This window comes from Aspergillus wentii (genome assembly GCF_001890725.1).
Source record: "Aspergillus wentii DTO 134E9 unplaced genomic scaffold ASPWEscaffold_2, whole genome shotgun sequence".
NCBI classification, from domain to species: Eukaryota; Fungi; Ascomycota; class Eurotiomycetes; order Eurotiales; family Aspergillaceae; genus Aspergillus; species Aspergillus wentii.
The window spans coordinates 4,889,437-4,908,593 of NW_024467833.1; the positions used below are offsets into that span (position 1 = coordinate 4,889,437).

Below are 19,157 nucleotides of genomic sequence, written 5' to 3' on the forward strand. Positions count from 1 at the left end.
GTCGGCATAGCATCTACGGCACATTGGCCCCATTCAACTCCTTCTCTTCGTGACCTCCAGCGCCCTCAACCCAGCCCGGAGGCGGAGCCTGCACGACATAATTCCAGCCAAAGGAGTCCTCGATCTTGCCGGCCTGAATGCCCTTGAGCGTCTTCAGCAACTTGACGCAAATCTCACCGCCGCTGTTATCCTCTCCGCCACAGGCAAAGGTGAAACGATCATCGCGGGAACGCATCGTGATACTGCGAATAGGAACCAGGGCCGCCGCGGTGCCGCAAGCAATCACCTCCTGGAACTCCTTAATCTCATCATACGGGACACGTCTCTTCTCGACCTGGAAGCCAAACACCCGCTCACCAATCTCCAACACAGACGACGCAGTCACCGAATCAATCACGTTCTTGCTATCCGGCTGTACGAGAGTCACCTTTCCAGTCTGCTTGTCCTGAAGCACGCCTATAAACGCCGATGTCGAGAACTCATCAATCTCAGACCGAGTCCGACTATCCAGATGAAGAGTGATTCCGAATCCCTCCTTGTGCGCCTGCCCACTATGTCTCAGAACCGGGGCATAGTTACCACCGACCTTGGCGGAGCCAGTTCCCTCAGGTGCAGACCGGTCAAAGTCCTCCAGAATCAAGGCATCCACAGCGTGAACACCATGGTAAACACCCGTGGGCATCACGAAAACGACAAATGTATATTCGTCAGGGGGACTGAGGCCCAGCTGAGCGGAGGAACCGAAGATCAATGGACGGATATACATAGCAGCACCGGTTTCATGGGGAGGAACGAATTCCGCATTCGCAGCGACAGCTAGATCGACGCATTTCACAAACAAATTCTCCGGGACAGGTGGGATGGAGATGAAATCCGCCGAGCGAACCATGCGTGCAGCATTGCGATCAGGACGGAAGATGGTGATTTCGCCCGAGGGACGACGGAAAGCTTTCAGACCTTCGTAGGCTTGCTGGCCGTAATTGAGGCCCGGGGCCATGCCGTGGATGGGGAGGTGCGGGGAGGCGACGAATTTAGGCGCAGACCATTTGGCGCCACTGCTGTAGGAAAAGTGGCATTCGACATGGCCGTTGACTGTGATGTGTTTTGTTATTATGTTTGATGCTCGTCATCGCATGTTTATGGAGGGGTTTGGAGTACCTTCACGCACTTTGAAGCCTACATTGCCCCAATCGATGGAGCTGACAGGAGGGGGAGGGAAGGACATTATGAGGTATGAGGAATCAATTAACAGTTGATTAAATCGATGAGGACAAAATCCAGAGAAGAAATGAGGGGAAGAGAAGGAAGAATGAAGAGAAGAGAGAGCTAACTTAAACGGGAAAGTGATGTAATTGACCTGGAGAAATCTGGAGAAGACAAAAGTGAATAAAAGACTGGAGAAAGCCAATGTTTCAGAGTCGATTTGAGCGGATTTTATATTCATTTTCTGCAGCTGAGGTAAGACACAATTTTTTTTTTTCATTGAGTCATTGGGCACTGATCAGCCGTTAAACCTGGTGTTACAGGGGTGTTTCTCGTGTTGTTCCAGTCCACTTTTGAATAGTTACACAATTGCAGCCAATGAAGAGTATCTATTCAAACGCCATACTGATCATGATCCATGGGGCTCCGTCCATACTCTGTTGTCAAGCACACCTTCAACCCTCCTGGGATCTCATGTCGAGAAAACTTGCGGTAATTCTCTGCGATATTCTCAAAATCATCTACACCAGTCAGATACTAACCCCACGGTTAACCCATCATAGAACGTACCTTCATGAGTAAACACCCAAGACGGATCATACTCGCCCTGTGCCACCATATCTAGCAAGAATGGATGATACTTTTGCGAATACACCTGCCCTCCTCGCACCGTCAGAGCCTTCTCCATCATCGGCCCAATCGGAAAGTCATTGGTGCTGTAGAAGAAATCCCCAATCAGCGCCAGATTGCCTCCCTTGCGTGTCGCTTTAATCATCGCCGCCACGGTATCGCTGGTATCCCGCTCAAGGCCTATGGCTCGCATCGCCGCGTGCTGCGGTTTCTGCGTGCTACGGAACCCACTCGCCTCAATCGCTCTGTCGACTCCATTGGGTTGAATGGAGAGGATGTAATCTCCCACCTCTGGATGTGCCGAGACATCCACAGGGATCATGCCAAAACCCTCCGCCAGCTGTAGTCGGAGAGGATCCTTATCGATCCCAAACACCTTCTTCGCTCCCCGAAGAAGCGCCAGTCGTTGAATCGAGAGACCTACAGGTCCGCATCCCCAGACGCCCACAACATCGCCCTGTCCCACCTGGCCCAGCTCACAGGCATGCCATGCCGTGGTTGTCGCGTGCGTCAGCCCTAGCAGCTTCTTTGCGTCGAGATCTTCCGGTGCCCGGACGCACGTCAGATCTGCGTTCGGCACCCGGCAGTACTCTGCTTGATTCCCTGGGTATCCGCCGTAGAGAAGCGCGTACCCGAACATCCCTGCCAGCCGGTGTCCGTACGTCTTCTCCATATCCAGAGATGGGTTGGTCGTGTCACATAGCGAATACTCTCCCCGTTTACAGTAATCGCAGCTTCCACACGCGATGATGGGTAAGATCATGACAAGATCCCCCACAGAGAGGCTTTTGACGTCCGGGCCGATCTTCTCGACGATTCCGATTGCCTCGTGGCCCATGATGTCGCCCTTTTGCATGGAGTCGTTCATTTCCCCGTCGTACACGTGCAGGTCAGAGCCGCAGATGCTACAGTGAGTGATTTTCACAATCGCATCGCTGGGGTCAGTGATGGCTGGTTTGGCTACCATTCCCACTTCGACTGATCGGGTGCCCATCCATTGGGCTGCTTTCATTCTGTCGGTAGGATGCGGTTTGTACCGTGTAGTGGTAACGGGGCTGTTTGGTCAGCAGTATTCATAGGCAAGGCTTTTGACTTACCCGGCCATTTTTGCTGCCATTTTGATATATTGATGTATCTTAGTCGCTTTTCTCTACAGCTTTACGATGGGGGATAGGTCTAGCGATCAAACTAGCAGGTATGCCATCTTTAATTTTCGCTGCAATGCTGGATCGCCATGATGACGGCATGCAAATACCTGCCGGAAATTTACGCCTTGAATCAGCATTGCAATGCTGTGGCGACCAGGCCCATTGAATATAGTGGTTTCTAATGTGGTTAGAAACACCGGGATAATTTGCCGGGTCTGAAATCATTCCGAGTCCATCCATGGATGAGAAACTATCCAGTTGAAATGACACCAACATAAACACTGCAAGATATTAAAATTTGCATTCTGCCAAAAGTAACAATGGTAAGTTCCGAAAATTATCATTGATAATCATACACATCATTTGCTGGTCTCCAACTTCCAGCTACCACCCTTCACTCCCGTGGCAGCTCCGTTGACCAGCTTGATACGGCCACTGTCTGAGACAAGGGTTCCCTCAACTCCTGCCAGCTTCACATCTCCTTGAGTGCCGCTTGGTGTGGTGAAAGAGAACTCCTTATATCCCTTTCCGTCATTCGTCAGTTGGAAGGACGTAGCAAACGATCCCAAGTCGGTCGTGAAGCCAGCGTCCACTTCAGTCAAGTTACCTGGCTGCGGCGCGATACGCCATGTAGTTCCCGCCGCGCCGGTGATCTGAAGTCCAGCAGCATAGAAAGTGAGAGCTGCGGTCGGCCCTGTCGACCAACCGTGGGCATGCGAGATACGGGGATCGTTTGAGTACGGGGCATATTTCAAGGATCCATCGGTGGAATAACCTTCGATGAAAGTCGAATTCGTCATGCGGGGATCGTCCAGCATGAAGCCCCATTCTAGCCGAATAAGGTCCAGTGCCCGCTCTGCCTGATCGGCCAAGTAATGCGCCTGCAACTCAAAGCCACTGATGAATGGTGAGACGGTCTTTCCAGCTTCGGGGGCGGGAGGACCATAGGGTCCCCAGCGGGCTTGAAGGGCAGAAGAGACTACACTGCTTTGTTCTTCCGACAGGGTCAGGTTGGCTTTGATTGCCCAGGAGTTGCCATCCTGGGGGTAAAGGGTTGTCGTTTCGTTATCACGGTACAAGCCAGCATCCTTCTCCCACAGGCGTTCGTTGGCGGCAGACTTGATACCAGCTGCAATCTTAGCCCAGTTCGCGGACACATCGGAGTCTTCGAGTATTTCGGCAAGCTCTTGGGCTTCGTTGAGCACGAAGTAAAGGATGGCATTTGCTTCGATATTCTGTTCTAATTAGCATATAAACCAAAGCCCTGCTAGAGAATGGCTTACATGAGCACCCATGCCAAATCGCAGCCAGTCGGCACTTGCGGTGATGTTAGCTAGGCCAGTGCTGTCAACACTTGACAAAGCCCATTCGAGACCTTTCTTATACTGGCTCCAATAGCTGGATAGCCAGTCTTGATCACCCGAGTACCGGTAGTAATATGAGACTCCCACGAGACTGTGCAGGTGATAGGTGAAGCTCACAGTGTCGGTGAACGGCTTACTGGCGTACGGCAAACGACCGTCGGCTGCCTGCTGTGCGAACATGGTTTGGATTGCGTTGTCGAGACTGTAAAAGTCCGATGTGCTCACGACGATGCTCTCAAGTGCAATTGAAAGATCTCCTGGCCACACGAGACGATCCCGCTTGGCTCCATCAGTGATTGTGCTGCTTCCGTTGGTGATGGTGTAGTTGTTCCACCAAGGGTCAGTCTGTGGTAAGGTGATGTTGTCGCCCGAGTTGATAGCTCCCAAGAGAGGCAGGGCATCTCCGGTAGTCGGGTCAATGGTACAGAGCTGGTTGGTGTAAGCTCCCGCATACCAGATCCGGTTGATCAATTCGTCGTTACTGTGGAAGTAGCCCGTGTAGGCACGTAGATCCTGGGTCGGTGCAGCGGTGTAGTTGACTTGAAGGCTGCGAACGGACACTGTCGCGGTCGTGTTGCTGATAAGAGTCAAGTATCGGAATCCACCTCGAGTGTGTTTCTTCTCTGCTGTATAACGTCCTGGACCTTTACCGACGGGGAACCACAGCGGGGTGTCGTATCCTGCGTCCGAAGTGGCATCGCAGGCCTGGTTGCTGATCCATAGGCTAGATTCCGTAAAGGCCACGCCCACAAAGGCATCGCGAGACGAGGCAGAGCCGATATCCAGAGAGACGATACCGCCAATGTTTTTGCCAAAGTCGTAGGTAATGGAAGACACACCGCGCAGAGTTGTATTTCCGGAACCAGAGCGGGTTAGAACGTCCGCGTTAGAGACCGAGCCATTAGCCTGGTAAACCGAAGCTGGAAAAACATTCCGAGAAGCTGGAGCGAGAATGTACTCTTCGTACGGGATAGCCTGGCAGGAAATCCCCAGCAAAGAGGGGACCAGGAGCAACGAAGATATGAACCGCATGGTCGGTTGTGTGGGTTATGGGCCATGTATCGGAATATCGAGTCTCCAAAACGTCCTTCGGCCTGTCTTATATCCCCATTCTTCTGCCATTGTGTAGGATCGGTTCAAAGCGAAACATTATGAGTTATGCGTCATTTTCCCCGATCATCACTCCGGAAATCCCGGTGGACAAGCTGGTCCGGGGGCACGTTTATCAGTGGCATTGTGAATGATTCGGGTGAACACTGGCCGATGAAGGCAGAGCCTATCCATGGCAGGCTCTAGAGAAGTGTAATTTGTTTAGGAAGGCTTCCTGGACGGGATCGTCGGTCGAACAACAACCCGAAAGGTTTGATGCTGTTTTCCATTGAGAGGAACGATGTGGGGAGGAGTGGCGTTCTGCGGGGAAGCCATGTGGGCTGGTTGCATTCGGTTGGCACTTGGCATTCTTCGGGTCTCAGGGACGGCTTTGGTGATCGAAAGACATTGAAGGCGTAGAAAAGAGGGGAAGAGATGCCGTGGTCTGATGGTGGGTGGTGTGAGTTGAGTAGGCAAGAGAGAGGAGAGGAGAAGTTGGAGTGCGGGGTTGGCCGAGATGGGCAGGAGGATTGATATTTCAGGCAGCCATTAGCGTTGAGCAGAGTCGATAATTGACTCCAGACATTTGTTTGGTTGAATTAAATATGATAGAGTAGTATGTCCAAAATGCATATTTGAATAGTCTGATACAATGCTACAATGGATGATTGTGTATAGCTGCTCGGGATAGTATAGTTCTCTATAGATTACCGCCCCTTCTCGCCATTCGGAAGGAAGAATCTACATTTCTCGAATATATGGGAGAATGCCAGGTTTGGTGCCTCATAAATGACTTCATTTCCATTTTATACGCGATGAAATCATGTGGTATCTACCAATATGTCCTAGACATATGCCATATTTCCCATCTTTGCCTCGACCAAAGATTGCTTCATTCTACCTTGATCTTGTGAACGCGAAATTGATACTGTACCATCAAGGTGTGGCATGTTTGGGAAAGCTTCCAATTCATCTTTGTACCACCTCACTTTCTCAGCTATTGCCGGGATTTGCTCAATGATGTAACAAAGGCATGCAGTGAAACCAGTTTCCCTTTCAAGTGCCTGAAAGAGTACAGCATTATAACTATTTACCCCTCTGGACATCGTGCATAATGCAAGGTATTGATTCGCCATACTAGAGCTTCTTGCTGACAGTGATCCTGTGCTGGATATGATGGCCTTGCAACAAGTAAGGGTTTAATTGGTTCTAACTTATGCTGAGAAATCAATTTCCAGTATGGGACTCTTGCCGAAAACAGGCCCTTTGTCTTGTAAACCATATAGATATCACCTGGACCTTGAGATTGTCATTTTTTAACAGCATCTCATATCATTTGTCATATGCAAGGTAGTAGTCCAGAGACCGGTATTTCACGGAAGATATCCGACGTCAAGCCCTGATATGAAGATAATCTTGTAATTTAAGTCAGTAGTTCCTTTCTACGCCATGAAAAGTAAATCAAAAAGCCTTCAGATCAGACAAGTCTTGACAAGGAACTCTCTAACATTGTGCGAAACACCGGGATCTTGAAAAAACGAGACAATCCTGGATGATAAAAAAAAAAAAAAACGGTAGATAAATGGGCTGTAGGTTTGGGGCGAGAAACATCACAATCAAGGCAACAATTTCTCGTGGAAGCAGTAAAGTTTGCCTTCTTTGGGCCATTAACTTCTGTCCTACCTCATCCATACCAGGGTACAACCTTTCCTCTCCAACGAAAAGTCTGAAAATGAAACTTTCACCAAAACAGATCTTCGTCAGCTCTTTGAATCTTGATAGTTGAGAGATATGATCCTGTGCAGCATCATTCTTGTGCATATTTGCTAATAAAAAGTCTTGATTATGGTGCATAGCTTCATATGACACATACCAAGAATGTGAAGAAGCATAAGCTCGAGGAGAGACACGTAGCCGTAGACGGTCATATGAGGTTGAAAGCCTATTGTCTTCATTTGGACGTTAGCTCCTCGTAGAATCGTTTTGGAATATTTAAGGGCCGCTCCCGATGAGGCACTTCGAAGGAAGAGACTTTGATACCATATCATCTTCCGATTCACGAAAGCCCCAAATCAACCAAGCACCCCTTGAATCCATCTATTACAAAACATTGAGTGGAAATATCAAACTTCCAGTCGAACAATCAAAGACCGTTCACTGAATGGACTCCGGTCTCCACCACAAAGAACGCTTGTAGCATCTTCCTAATTGCCAAAGAGAGTCTCAGGATCGCAGCTGACCTATCAGGCTTTGGATCATCCTAGGACTCCTGAACCCCCTTTGGACTCTGGCCCAGCCGATTCGAAACGATCGGGACCGGTGACACAGATTCATATATTCTGAAAGGTATAGATGATCTTGACATCATAGAATCCCGTTCTGCAGCTGACATTGACTCATTTAAAAGATTGATCAAGCAACATAAATAAAGATCTGCCGAGTGAGTAGCAATGCGCACAAGCTAGAGAATGATTTCTAATGACTGAGTTGAAGAGACCGTAAAGGGGCAGTGACAATTTTCACCCTAGGTCAAGACGCCAAACGTGCTAAAATGGGAGAAATGTTCGACCCCGAGGTGAGACTGCCACTCAACCCGATAGCTCCAGGATAGAGACTAATGGACCAAATGGATATAGTGGACCAACAAAGTTTGCTATAAGTGTAGCTCTTGCGGCAGAGCATTTGAGTCGCAGAGCTCTGTAAGCAAACTAGCGATTCAAAAAGAAGTTCCAAAGGACCAGTGGAACATTGGGACACGGCTAGCACATCGCATAGAGGAACTCGGTGTCAAGGACTATTTTGTAGTTCCAGGTCGGTGCAATCCCGGGATTTTCGTTTGGTCTGCTGATATCTCAACAAGGTGATTTCAACCTGACACTTCTCGATCAGCTGCTGAAAAACTCAAACATCCGCATGGTGGGCTGCTGCAACGAGTTGAATGCAGGGTACGCAGGTGATGGATATGCCCGCTCATCTCCATCCGGGGTCGCTGTTGTTGTAGTCACCTACATGGTCGGAGGGCTGTCACTGCTTAATGCGATCGCGGGGGCATATTCTGAAGGGCTCAAAGTTGTGGTCGTATCGGCCTGCCCTCCAGTTGGAAAATCCGACCCAGATACGATAATCCACCATAGCGTGGGCACTCAAGATCAAGATCATGCCCTTCGGATATTCAGAGAAGTGACAACAGCGTCAGTCCGTCTTGATGGAAAGGAGGATCCTGCAGAGCTACTGGACAAGACACTTATTAAGTGCGTGGAGAACTCTTTGCCTGTCTATATTGAAATACCCTGCGGCTCTGCAGAGGTTCCATGCAAGTCTCCCAAGCCGCTTGTGGCTGAGAATCAATTAATCTCTCAACCAGGAAGCATCAATGCTGCCTTGGGTGCCGTGAACAGCGTTTGGAAGCATGTGAAGCGGCCTTTGATGATCGTCGGTCCCCATGTGCGACGGCAGATCTCCCAGGAACTGATGGTTGCTCTGATTGAAAAGCTTGGATGTGCAGTTCTGTGCCAGCCAGATGCTAAATCACAAGTTCCTGAGTCTCATAGTCAGTTTGCAGGCACATTTTGGCCTGTTGAGCCAGGGTCCAACAGTAAAATCTGGACTTCTGATCTATGGATAATCCTTGGGGGCCGCTGGACTGACCTCCATACACCTGGAGGTGTGTTCGACAGAAAGAAAGAGGCCCACCGCATGCTTTACCTCGACACTGACCAAGTGAAAACACCGGATGGTCGTCAGATTAAAGATATAGCTTTGACGCATCTTGTCGAAGCGATAGTACAGTCTGACATCCCCAGGAACCCAGCAACTGTGTCCAGATATTCGAAACCGAATGGGGCTTATCTAAGCCAGAGGCCTCAAACAGCTTCTCAAGTGACTTTGGCCGGTGTGCTGGATGGCGTTCAAAAGATCTTAAAGACCAATGGCACCCTAATTGCAGACGCAGGGGATTGTTGGTTTACCGCACAGGAGATCAAACTGCCACCAGGAGCGGACTTTCAGAAACAAATGGTATATAGCGCCATCGGATGGAGTCTGCCTGCAGCCCTTGGATGCCAACTCGCTCGACCCGATGGACGAGCTGTTCTGATGGTCGGGGATGGCGCGTTTCAAATGACAGCGGCTGAGCTGAGTACCATGATACGAATGAAGGCCAATGCCATTGTCCTGATCTTCAACAATATGGGGTATCGTACTGAGGTATGTTGAGCTTTATCCACAGGTTGTTGGTCCTTGAGTTGATTGATCGATAGACTGCAATTCACGACGGACCGTACAACTACCTCAGTAGCTGGAATTATGCGCAGTTTGCGTCAAGCATGTGCAACCACTTCCATACCGAAGATGGAGGAAACAAGTACCTCACTGGAGCTGACAAAGAGAGCCTGGCGAATCCCTCCATGTTTGCGATGCGAATCAAGACACATGGCGATCTGATGGTCGGGCTGGATCGAGCTGAAAGAGAGCCACACAAATTGGCACTCCTCGAGTGTTGCATTCACCCAGACGATACGAGCAGTGTGCTGCAGACATTTGGTCGTTCGTTTGGACAGGGATAACAGCTAGACTGGCTGGGCTGTGGAAGGGAGCACAGGAGATGAAGTAGCACAGAGAGCACATGGCCCGACGCCACAAAGGATGCAGAGATATTCTTAGATGACAGCTGCAATCGTGACTCATTTCATGTCAAGTGATGATTCACTACCAGAGCGAGGTCAGTGCTGGAGGTTGGATACTTCATAGTTTAGCCATTGCCAATGTCAAACTGCATTCTACTTAGCTGAATTCGAAGAAAAGAGAGAAACGAAGATAAGAAGGAAAAAGATGGAGGAATGGGGCCTGAACCGACGCGTCATGCCGCGTGACAGCGCCACGGTTTGGCTCCATCGCGGCTGGGCTCGAACCAAAGCGTCGAGGGCTTCGATTCTCTTCCCCGCAACGGATGATGCCGTCTTGAATCATCTCGATCATCTCGATCCCCCATCATGGTCTTTCGTATAATATTATTGTTCTTTTGACCGTCTCCTTGCTGAGTGTCGGATGGTATCTCCCATGATGGCAACCACCACCTCCTCAGCTTCTGCCTCGAGCACTCATCGGGCGACTCCTCAAGGAGGAATCCTCGAGGGAGGCAATCCGTCTGAATATGACCCCAAAAACCCCATTATCATCTTCATCATTCAGGTTGGCGTGTCCTCTGGTATTCATCTCTAACTCAAACTGACTCGTTTCTAGGCTGGTATTATTATCATCATGTGTCGCCTGCTTCATTGGCCCCTCTCCAAAATCCGCCAGCCCCGTGTTATCGCAGAGGTGATCGGAGGCATCGTTCTAGGGCCTTCGGTTATGGGTCGGATTCCAGGCTTTACGGATGCTATTTTCCCGCCAGCATCAATCCCGAATCTGACTCTGGTCGCCAACTTAGGTCTTGTCTTGTTCCTGTTTCTCGTTGGTCTGGAGACGGACCTTCGATTCCTCGTCAGCAACTGGCGGGTGGCCCTCAGTGTGTCTGCAGCGGGCATGATCCTTCCTTTCGGACTTGGGTCGGCCATCTCTTACGGTCTGTATCATAACTTTCGGGATGATCCTGGTCTTGTCCACATTGATTTTGGGACCTACCTTCTCTTCATTGGTATTGCTATGGCTATTACGGCTTTCCCGGTTCTGTGCCGTATTCTAACCGAATTGGAGCTTCTCGGCACCAACGTGGGTGTGATTGTGCTGTCGGCTGGCGTTGGAAACGACATTGTCGGTTGGATTCTGCTCGCGCTCTGTGTCGCTCTTGTCAACGCTGGTAGCGGACTTACAGCCCTCTGGGTGTTGCTGGTCTGTGTCGGATATACCCTCTTTCTTGCCTACGCTTTCCGCCCCCTGTTCATTCGGTTCCTGGAACGGACTGGCAGTCTGCAGAAGGGTCCTAGTCAGTCAGTCGTCACTTTTACATTGTTTATTGCGCTGGCCTCTGCCTTTTTCACGCAGATCATCGGTATCCATGCTATTTTTGGGGGGTTCATTATCGGCTTGATATGCCCCCACGAGGGAGGCTTTGCGATCAAGCTTACTGAGAAGATCGAGGATCTTGTCGCAGCCCTCTTTCTACCATTATATTTCACCTTATCTGGTCTGAGTACCGACCTAGGGTTGCTCGACACGGGCACTGTTTGGGGATATGTCATTGGGATTATCGCCATTGCGTTTTTGGCAAAGGTGGCTGGTGGTGCAGTTGCATCTCGTTTGTGCGGTCTTCTTTGGCGTGAAAGCTTCTCAATTGGTGTTCTGATGAGTTGTAAAGGTCTGGTTGAACTCATTGTGTTGGTATGTTGACTTTCACTCATCGCCTTTGACTTCCCTAACTAATGTTTCGATAGAACATTGGTCTACATGCCAATATCCTCAGCACTCGGACTTTCACTATGTTCGTGGTAATGGCGCTGGTAACTACATTCGCCACCACGCCGCTGACCACCGCTCTGTACCCGAAGTGGTATCAAACCAAGGTGGAAAAATGGCGACGCGGTGAGATCGATTGGGATGGACACCAACAACAGCCGGAGGGGCGCGCGGACAGCGTCGCCATCGCCAAAAATCATCTGAAATCGATCCCTGTCCGCAAGCTCCTCGTTTATCTACGCTTAGATGGTCTCTCCGGGATCTGTACACTGGCAGCCCTTCTTGGGCCGAGTCGCACCGCTAACCCTCCGGCCCCAAAAGTCCATCCAGCGAAGATAAATGCGATGCAGTCAGGGGAGCAACCAGTAGAGGATCCAGTTGCAACCAACGAGCTCGAAGAACATCAACAGCTTCAGGTGCATGGCGTCCGTTTGATGGAGCTTACCGATCGTGATTCTAGTGTTATGAAAGTCTCGGAGATTGACAACTACACTCTCTGGGATCCCGTCGTTAACACTTTCCGCGCATTCGGCGAGTGGCATGATATTTCCATCATGGCCGGAGTCTCTGTGGTCCCAGAATACTCTTATGCAGATACCTTTGTGGGCATGACCCGTGATGATGGCACAGATCTACTTTTGATTCCATGGAGTGAGACCGGGGCTATGAGTGACCAGCAGACCGGCTTTGGAGTTGATGGAGCTCATCGATTTTCGAATGGACCTTTTACTGAATTCGTATCCGACATCCTATCCCGTGTCTCCAGCAACATGGGTGTATTTATTGAAAGAAGCGTGTTCCAAAAATCCGATGGAAAGAGCCGTCTCCAGGCAAAAAGGTCGGTAAGTGCAATGAGTAGCCGGAGCTCCATCTGGAACAGCTCGTCGGCAGTTGCTCGTTCTCATCACCTCGTCCTTCCTTTCTTCGGTGGAGCAGATGACCGGTTCGCACTGCGGTTTGTCCTCCAACTCGCACAGAATGACCAGGTCACAGCGACAATTATCCAAGTGGATGTTCCAACATCACAAACATCGAAATCCCCTGATCAGACTGTTGTGTCTACTGTTAATGCAACAACCGCGGAATCCAGCCGCTCCACCAGATCTGGCCAAGATCAAATATCAGATTCTGTCTTTGTCGCAACACTCCGCGACTCCCTACCAACCGAGCTCTCGGAAAGAGTCATCTTCCAACGAATTTCCGTCACCGAAGATGGCACAGATCCAGTCCAGGCTGTTGTAACCGCCGCCAAGGAGGAAATGGACCAAACATCACATAAAGCAGGCAACATTGTGGTGGTGGGACGTCACAACAATCGGGTTGACCAAAAGCCAGAACTCAACCCCTCATTACAGGAAGAAATCGGAATCGATACCCATAGTGCCATCGGGACCGTTGGACAAGCCATGGTTCGCAGTGAGAACAAGGTTATTAGTAGTGTCCTTGTACTGCAGGCAGGCATAAGTCACAGTAGCTTATAGCTTGCTTTGGTATACGGGAAGATGTATCCAAATTGTAGATATTCTTGGTCTGATATTTCCTTGTTTCTTGGATTAATACAACAGCCAACTACTTTGTAACTTAAGACCTTGTCTGGGTGTCACTTCTGTGTAAGCAATAAAAATAGAAATGTATACATACATTCGAAGCCATATAAACGTTTTTTAACCTAAAATCCCCATCAGTATACAGGATGGAGTGTCCAACTACAACATCAACGCTTGCCCTTTCCACAAATATCAGACCAGTTGATCCAAACCACTTACAGTAATTTTCCTTTGCCAATAAGCCATAATAACGTTAGACCATCCATCCATCTACGCGTTGACATGGGTAAATAAAATACCCGACCAGCTTACACCTTTACAACCCCTGCATATTCCCATGGAGACACGCAATCCAAACCATCCAGCATCAGCGGAAGAAAGGAGAAACATACACACCCCAGCCCGCCATCCCCCCACCGGAACCATCCACCGGAACCACCCACCGGGTTTCCCTGAAGAACGGGATCCGCGCGAACGTGTCTGGAAATAGAGTTGATGGAAGTGTGGTTACTTGCTGCATGTCTGTGCTCGGGTATATCACCTACCGGGTATCTTTAACCACGATAAAGGAGGGGAAACAAGGTTAATTTGATGGGGGGAGCTCTGGTCGATGGTGGTGTTGGAGGCTTGGAGTATGGAGTATGGAGGCTGGGGTACCTCTATGTTGTGATCGTCGCGTTTCTGGGGGCGGTTTCTTTTATCCGGATTAAGTAGCTCTTGTGGCTAGGTGCATCTGACTTTTAGAAATTGAATAATTGGAGATGAATATACTAGGTAAGGGCTATAGTAAACTGATGAAAACAGTTTACGTGGTCAACCATACAGAACAGAAGACAAATACTGCAACGGCTGCGGATACATATCGGGAAAACGTCCCAGCGCTTTTAACTTTGTCGAACACTGGAAGCTCGGCACCGAATTCTTTATTCTCTACAGTAGAATATGAATTGGTGTTATGCAGGCCTCGGTTGAATGTAGGTGAAGCCAACGATATTAACCCTTACTGATTTAAGGCTTCAAACAGCTGAAAAATGTCCGAAACCGATACAAATAGACCAAAAGACATTGGGATATTATGAGTATTTTCATATTGTATGAGCTAGATATAAAAGTATATAAAAGTCTATGGATCTCATTGCTTTTGTGTAATATTAGACGTAAGAGAATCAGGTCGTTGTCCAGACCCTTGGAGTGGGCTGCATGCCAGCATGTAGCTATTAGTTTGCACATGAGTAGATTTTTTATCGGTGACACCACCAAGTGGGCGATCGGTCAACAAAACGCAGAGTAGTCATTTAACAAGTCAGAGAGTCGTGGCGAGGATATTCGGAATGGACAAGGATAGAAGGAGGAGTCTGGATCTCTCGGAGATCAGATGTACACTCTCCGCTGTTCGAGTGAACTCGATGGTCCGAGCCAAAAGGATGGAATCCCTGCCCACTGGAAGTTGGGTCTGAGTGGGAGGACCCCTTGGCGACCTCAACCAGCTTGCCGAGAATGGCGTACTCCAGTTTGAGTTTGATGCTGTAAGCAACTGGTTTGAACATGACCTGTACAGCGTAGTAACCAGCATATTCTATCCCAACTACAGCGATATCCAAGATGAGGATGATGATGTTGATCACGAGTAGCTCATATAGAATTTTCTGGTGGTGACGCTCCGTGCGGAGTCGAAGCATCTTGGACGTTTCCCACACGTATATTCCGGAGATGATGAGTTCCTGCAGACAAAAGCCCACGAGCTGGATGCGTTCCATCACATTATATCCAGCAGCAAAGACATCGGGGTGAGGTGATATGGATCCGTATAAGAGGACGATGACGGGGACGTGGAATAAAACAGCATCGGTGATGATCATAGCGAGGACGGCTCGAAGGACTTTTATGTTCTGGACTACCAGATGCAACCGTGACCAGAGGACCAAAGATTGCCCCGTTATTATTATGCACCAGGTCACAACGATCATAGAGACAGAGACATATGGAGAGATCCCCACAGGAAATATGAAGAAGACATAGCCAATACAGTGCGGAATGATGCTGGATGAGGTGACCAACAAGCTCCAGAAATAACAGCCATGGTATCGCTTGAAGGTGGTGAAGCAGAGGACGACGAGTTCGATAGCATTGTAGCAGGCAATAGCTGCAAAGGCCGAAAAGACGTGGGCTTGGCCTTTATTGTGCGAGGAGTCTTTCAGGACCAGCGCGTTCGAAGCGCTGGCGGATTCAGCGTTCGACATGAGGAACAGGGAAACATTTCTCACGGTCAGGAAATCCTGAGGAACAAAAGATTCAGCAGAGGAAGGATGTGAAGAAAGGAGCCCAGCAGTTAAAAGGCATCACGAGAATGAGGGTGCTTGAAACTCCGAAATGGAGTCGGAAAGCGACAAGGTTAAGATTTCTTGTCCCTTTTTCCTATTTTATCCATTGTCTTGCGTTTGACCGTCCATGCAGGCCATAGTTGCAGCAATAATGATGATAATAATGAGAAGAATTTGACTTTGAGGAGGTTTCTCAAGGGAAAAGTCGGAAGAGAGAGCAACGGTAGCAGACACCCGGAATGGTGACAGGTGCCAAAGCTCTCTCTGATTGGAGTCATTTGCTGGTTTGTTCCAGAGTTTACGAGGGAAATTATTGGGGACGCTGACCGTGCCATGGACGATCATGAAACCTTGCAAGGAATCGTTCTTGACGGTGAAAGACGGAGTTTCAGGTAGGATCTGCGCAGTGAGTGACTACTGCTGGAAGTATGGGGGATCTCCCATATGGAGCAGTATGGAGTAGTTGGGGGCGATCCATCTGGAGGAGCAGGAATAGGCAAAGGGTCCAAGGATGGAGGGGAATGTCGATGGAGTTCTTTGGTGTTGGTGGTGTGTTGGTGTTGGCAGACCCCTTAACAGCTTCATTCACTCTCCATCAGCGCTGACAGAAACGTTTATCCAGACTTTTTACGATGATCCTTTCCCAGTCTTTTCCCAGTCTTCTCCAACACTCCTAGACGTCATGATTCAATTATCTCGTGTCGAACCATGGTTAACACACAGTCTGGACTGGTAATTCCGACCGGTGCGGAAAGTTTGCCTACATGGCGTGCAGCCGTTACAGACGACCGAAGGACTTCGGATGCGAACTGAAGCTGGACTATTGACTCGTGGTGTTGACGCTGAGCTGCCCCTATTCCCAGTTCCCACCATCACCCGCATCGGATGGATCCCTAATAATCGCACTATTGAAGCCACCGGGATCGGGTCACTTCCCCAGAAGCGAAACACCCTGCCCCGATCGGCAGGGAGCGTCCCAGGAAACTGGACACTAGGATCTGAGGCTGACGCGAACTGCGATGGTCATCGCATTATGCCATTTCTTGATACACTCTTCACTTTCCAAGTGAGTTTTTACTATTGAAACTAATATATAACTGTGTTACCCTGACGGTTGTTCGAATATTATCGCTGATCGAGTCTGCTCCAACCAGTGAGCGATGATCGCCGATCGATCGATCCAATGCTCTCGTCCAGCTTACCTACGGTCCTAATACCACCATCATCACCAGATACCAATTACCACCAGACATGGCATCGACACTGGGAGGCATGAAAATGGGAATGCCCGCTTTCAGCTCTGCTGATAATCATGAGGGTAATTTGTGAGCAATGGAGCAAACTTGGAACCAGCTCAGCTCAATTACTGACGTCAGAGAGAATCAGCATCTCGATCTCGATCTGATCACTCCAGCCCCTCGATTCCTCTTAAAATCCTGCTCCTGGTGGAATGTTTATTATGCTTCGGCGCGTTTTTTCAACAACACAGATACCTTCTTCGTTGTTTGCCAGCGCCCGAATCCAGGCTGTCCTAGCCAGACTAGTCGCCAATTCCTCTATCCGTCACCTTTCCACTATGCCACCCAAGAAACGCAAGATTTCTGACGCTTCGCACGAAGCAGGAGGCGCCAATGGGACTTCTCACGCAAGCAAGCGAGGCAAGCCTGATTCGTCCCGCTATCACCCAAACGCGAAGCAGGCTGAAGATTTCGGCATCGTTCTTCGTGAATTCTATCCCCCAGAGATGAGTAACGAGCGTTGCGAAGCCTATAATAATGGTTTAATTGAGCGTCCGATCGAAACATTACAAAAGGCGTACGAAACAACGCTGGACACACGCCAGTCTATCAAACCTAACAATGCCGTGATTCATTGGTTCAAGTCGGATCTGCGACTCCATGACAATCGAGCGCTGCGAATGGCTTATGAACTGGCCCAGGAAAATAGCATTCCCCTGATTTGTCTCTACATACTCTCTCCCGAAGACCTGACAGCCCACCTTTCGAGCCCACCTCGCGTCGATTTGACACTTCGTACACTGGCACAGTTGAAGCGGGATTTGGGTGAGCTTGACATTCCTCTGTACATGGAAACCCAGGACAAACGGAATAAGATCCCACAACGTCTGGTGGATTTGTGTCAGGAATGGGGCGCCAACAACGTATTCGCAAACATCGAATATGAAGTCGATGAGCTGCGCCGCGAAGCTAAATTGGTAAAGCTATGCGCGGAGCAGGGGATCAAGTTTGAGGCAGCTCATGATACCTGTGTTGTTACTCCGGGTGCTCTGTGCACTCAGCAAGGGAAACAATATGCCGTTTTTACTCCATGGTTTCGTTCGTGGGCTGCCTTTCTAAAGGAGAACCCAGAACATCTCGAACTTGTGGACGAACCAGGTTCAAACCCTGGAGATGCACGGAAGCACTTTAAAGCCCTATTCGACAGTGAAGTTCCCGAGGCACCTGAAAACAAGCGGTTATCTGAGGACGAAAAGAACCATTTTCGCCAACTGTACCCCGAAGGAGAACATGAATCTCTCCGCAGGCTAGACGCTTTTCTCGAAAAGAAAGCCAAGGCGTATGATGAGAATCGAAACCTGGTCGCAAACCAGGGCACTTCGGTTCTTAGCCCATACTTCGCGACGGGTGCATTAAGCGCAAGGACAGCAGTTTCAAAGGCAAAGAAACTCAACAATAACCAACTGGATCGAAGTGACCCTGGCTTTATGTGCTGGATTAGTGAGGTCGCCTGGCGCGACTTTTACAAGCATGTGCTCGTCCATTGGCCTTTTATCTGGTAAGTCTAAACTGAGCAGAATTTCAGGGAACCATATCTGACGTCCATTTACCCCATAGCATGAACAAGTGTTTCAAGCCCGAATACACGAACATCGAGTGGGAATACGACGAAGATCAGTTCAACGCTTGGTGTGAAGGAAAAACAGGATTCCCCATTGTCGACGCGGCAATGCGGCAGATCAAAAATGACGCATGGATGCACAACCGATCTCGCATGGTAGTATCCTCGTTCCTTTCGAAAGACTTGATGCTCGACTGGAGACGAGGAGAGCGATATTTCATGGAACACCTCATTGATGGCGATTTTGCCTCCAACCACGGTGGATGGGGTTTCGGATCAAGTACGGGCGTCGACCCGCAGCCGTATTTCCGTATCTTCAACCCACTCCGTCAAAGCGAGCGATTTGATCCCGAAGGCGAGTACATTCGGCGTTGGGTACCAGAACTTCGAGGCATTAAGGGATCGGCAATTCACGACCCCTACGAGCGGGGTGCCGGTGATGCCGCGAAAAAGAATGGCTATCCCCGACCGATAGTGAATCACTCGGAGAGCAGAGATCGGGCTTTGGACCGGTACAAAAGCGCGTTGCAGAGGAAGTGATTATTTTACGAGAGCTGTTAAAGTCAGCGTGTATTATACCTAACATAATTCATAGAATCT

At 49.4% G+C, this 19,157-nt stretch overlaps 7 protein-coding genes across 7 annotated transcripts; 3 read left to right on the forward strand and 4 right to left on the reverse strand.

Annotated features, from left to right (window-relative positions):
- Positions 1-13: 13 nt before the first annotated feature.
- Positions 14-1,225, reverse strand: ASPWEDRAFT_106541 (branched-chain amino acid aminotransferase; the record flags this gene model as incomplete). The annotated part of the gene is made up of 2 exons (XM_040827818.1): positions 14-1,092; positions 1,159-1,225. The coding sequence occupies 2 exons, from the start codon at positions 1,223-1,225 to the stop codon at positions 14-16; spliced, it is 1,146 nt and encodes a 381-aa protein (XP_040693587.1).
- A 275-nt stretch (positions 1,226-1,500) lies between these two features.
- ASPWEDRAFT_37783 (putative formaldehyde dehydrogenase) lies at positions 1,501-2,694 on the reverse strand. The gene is made up of 2 exons (XM_040834756.1): positions 1,774-2,694; positions 1,501-1,724 (listed from the first exon to the last, which is right to left on the reverse strand). The coding sequence occupies exons 1-2, from the start codon at positions 2,687-2,689 to the stop codon at positions 1,597-1,599; spliced, it is 1,044 nt and encodes a 347-aa protein (XP_040693588.1). The 5' UTR covers positions 2,690-2,694; the 3' UTR covers positions 1,501-1,596.
- A 646-nt stretch (positions 2,695-3,340) lies between these two features.
- Positions 3,341-5,377, reverse strand: ASPWEDRAFT_105638 (putative alpha-L-rhamnosidase A; the record flags this gene model as incomplete). The annotated part of the gene is made up of 2 exons (XM_040827745.1): positions 3,341-4,216; positions 4,265-5,377. 2 exons carry the CDS (start codon positions 5,375-5,377, stop codon positions 3,341-3,343), a joined length of 1,989 nt encoding a protein of 662 aa, XP_040693589.1.
- A 2,608-nt stretch (positions 5,378-7,985) lies between these two features.
- Positions 7,986-9,999, forward strand: ASPWEDRAFT_49762 (uncharacterized protein; the record flags this gene model as incomplete). The annotated part of the gene is made up of 4 exons (XM_040837328.1): positions 7,986-8,009; positions 8,128-8,245; positions 8,295-9,640; positions 9,694-9,999. 4 exons carry the CDS (start codon positions 7,986-7,988, stop codon positions 9,997-9,999), a joined length of 1,794 nt encoding a protein of 597 aa, XP_040693590.1.
- Positions 10,000-10,199: 200 nt separating this feature from the next.
- ASPWEDRAFT_151440 (Kha1p) lies at positions 10,200-13,481 on the forward strand. The gene is made up of 3 exons (XM_040829603.1): positions 10,200-10,624; positions 10,676-11,755; positions 11,809-13,481. The coding sequence occupies exons 1-3, from the start codon at positions 10,481-10,483 to the stop codon at positions 13,309-13,311; spliced, it is 2,727 nt and encodes a 908-aa protein (XP_040693591.1). The 5' UTR covers positions 10,200-10,480; the 3' UTR covers positions 13,312-13,481.
- Positions 13,482-14,672: 1,191 nt separating this feature from the next.
- Positions 14,673-15,617, reverse strand: ASPWEDRAFT_103776 (uncharacterized protein; the record flags this gene model as incomplete). The annotated part of the gene is made up of 1 exon (XM_040827592.1): positions 14,673-15,617. The coding sequence occupies one exon, from the start codon at positions 15,615-15,617 to the stop codon at positions 14,673-14,675; it is 945 nt and encodes a 314-aa protein (XP_040693592.1).
- A 1,657-nt stretch (positions 15,618-17,274) lies between these two features.
- ASPWEDRAFT_103874 (deoxyribodipyrimidine photo-lyase PHR1) lies at positions 17,275-19,097 on the forward strand (the record flags this gene model as incomplete). The annotated part of the gene is made up of 2 exons (XM_040827599.1): positions 17,275-18,494; positions 18,554-19,097. The coding sequence occupies 2 exons, from the start codon at positions 17,275-17,277 to the stop codon at positions 19,095-19,097; spliced, it is 1,764 nt and encodes a 587-aa protein (XP_040693593.1).
- Positions 19,098-19,157: the final 60 nt, after the last annotated feature.

Excerpts from the sequence above, each read along its gene's own strand:
- ASPWEDRAFT_37783 (XM_040834756.1), bottom strand. The coding sequence starts at position 2,689 with ATGCAAAAGGGCGACATCATGGGCCACGAGGCAATCGGAATCGTCGAG. Across the intron at positions 1,725-1,773 it reads TTGGGTGTTTACTCATGAAG|ATGATTTTGAGAATATCGCA; the intron begins GTACGTTCTATG and ends TGACTGGTGTAG.
- ASPWEDRAFT_151440 (XM_040829603.1), top strand. The coding sequence starts at position 10,481 with ATGGTATCTCCCATGATGGCAACCACCACCTCCTCAGCTTCTGCCTCG. Across the intron at positions 10,625-10,675 it reads TTATCATCTTCATCATTCAG|GCTGGTATTATTATCATCAT; the intron begins GTTGGCGTGTCC and ends ACTCGTTTCTAG. Across the intron at positions 11,756-11,808 it reads TGGTTGAACTCATTGTGTTG|AACATTGGTCTACATGCCAA; the intron begins GTATGTTGACTT and ends ATGTTTCGATAG.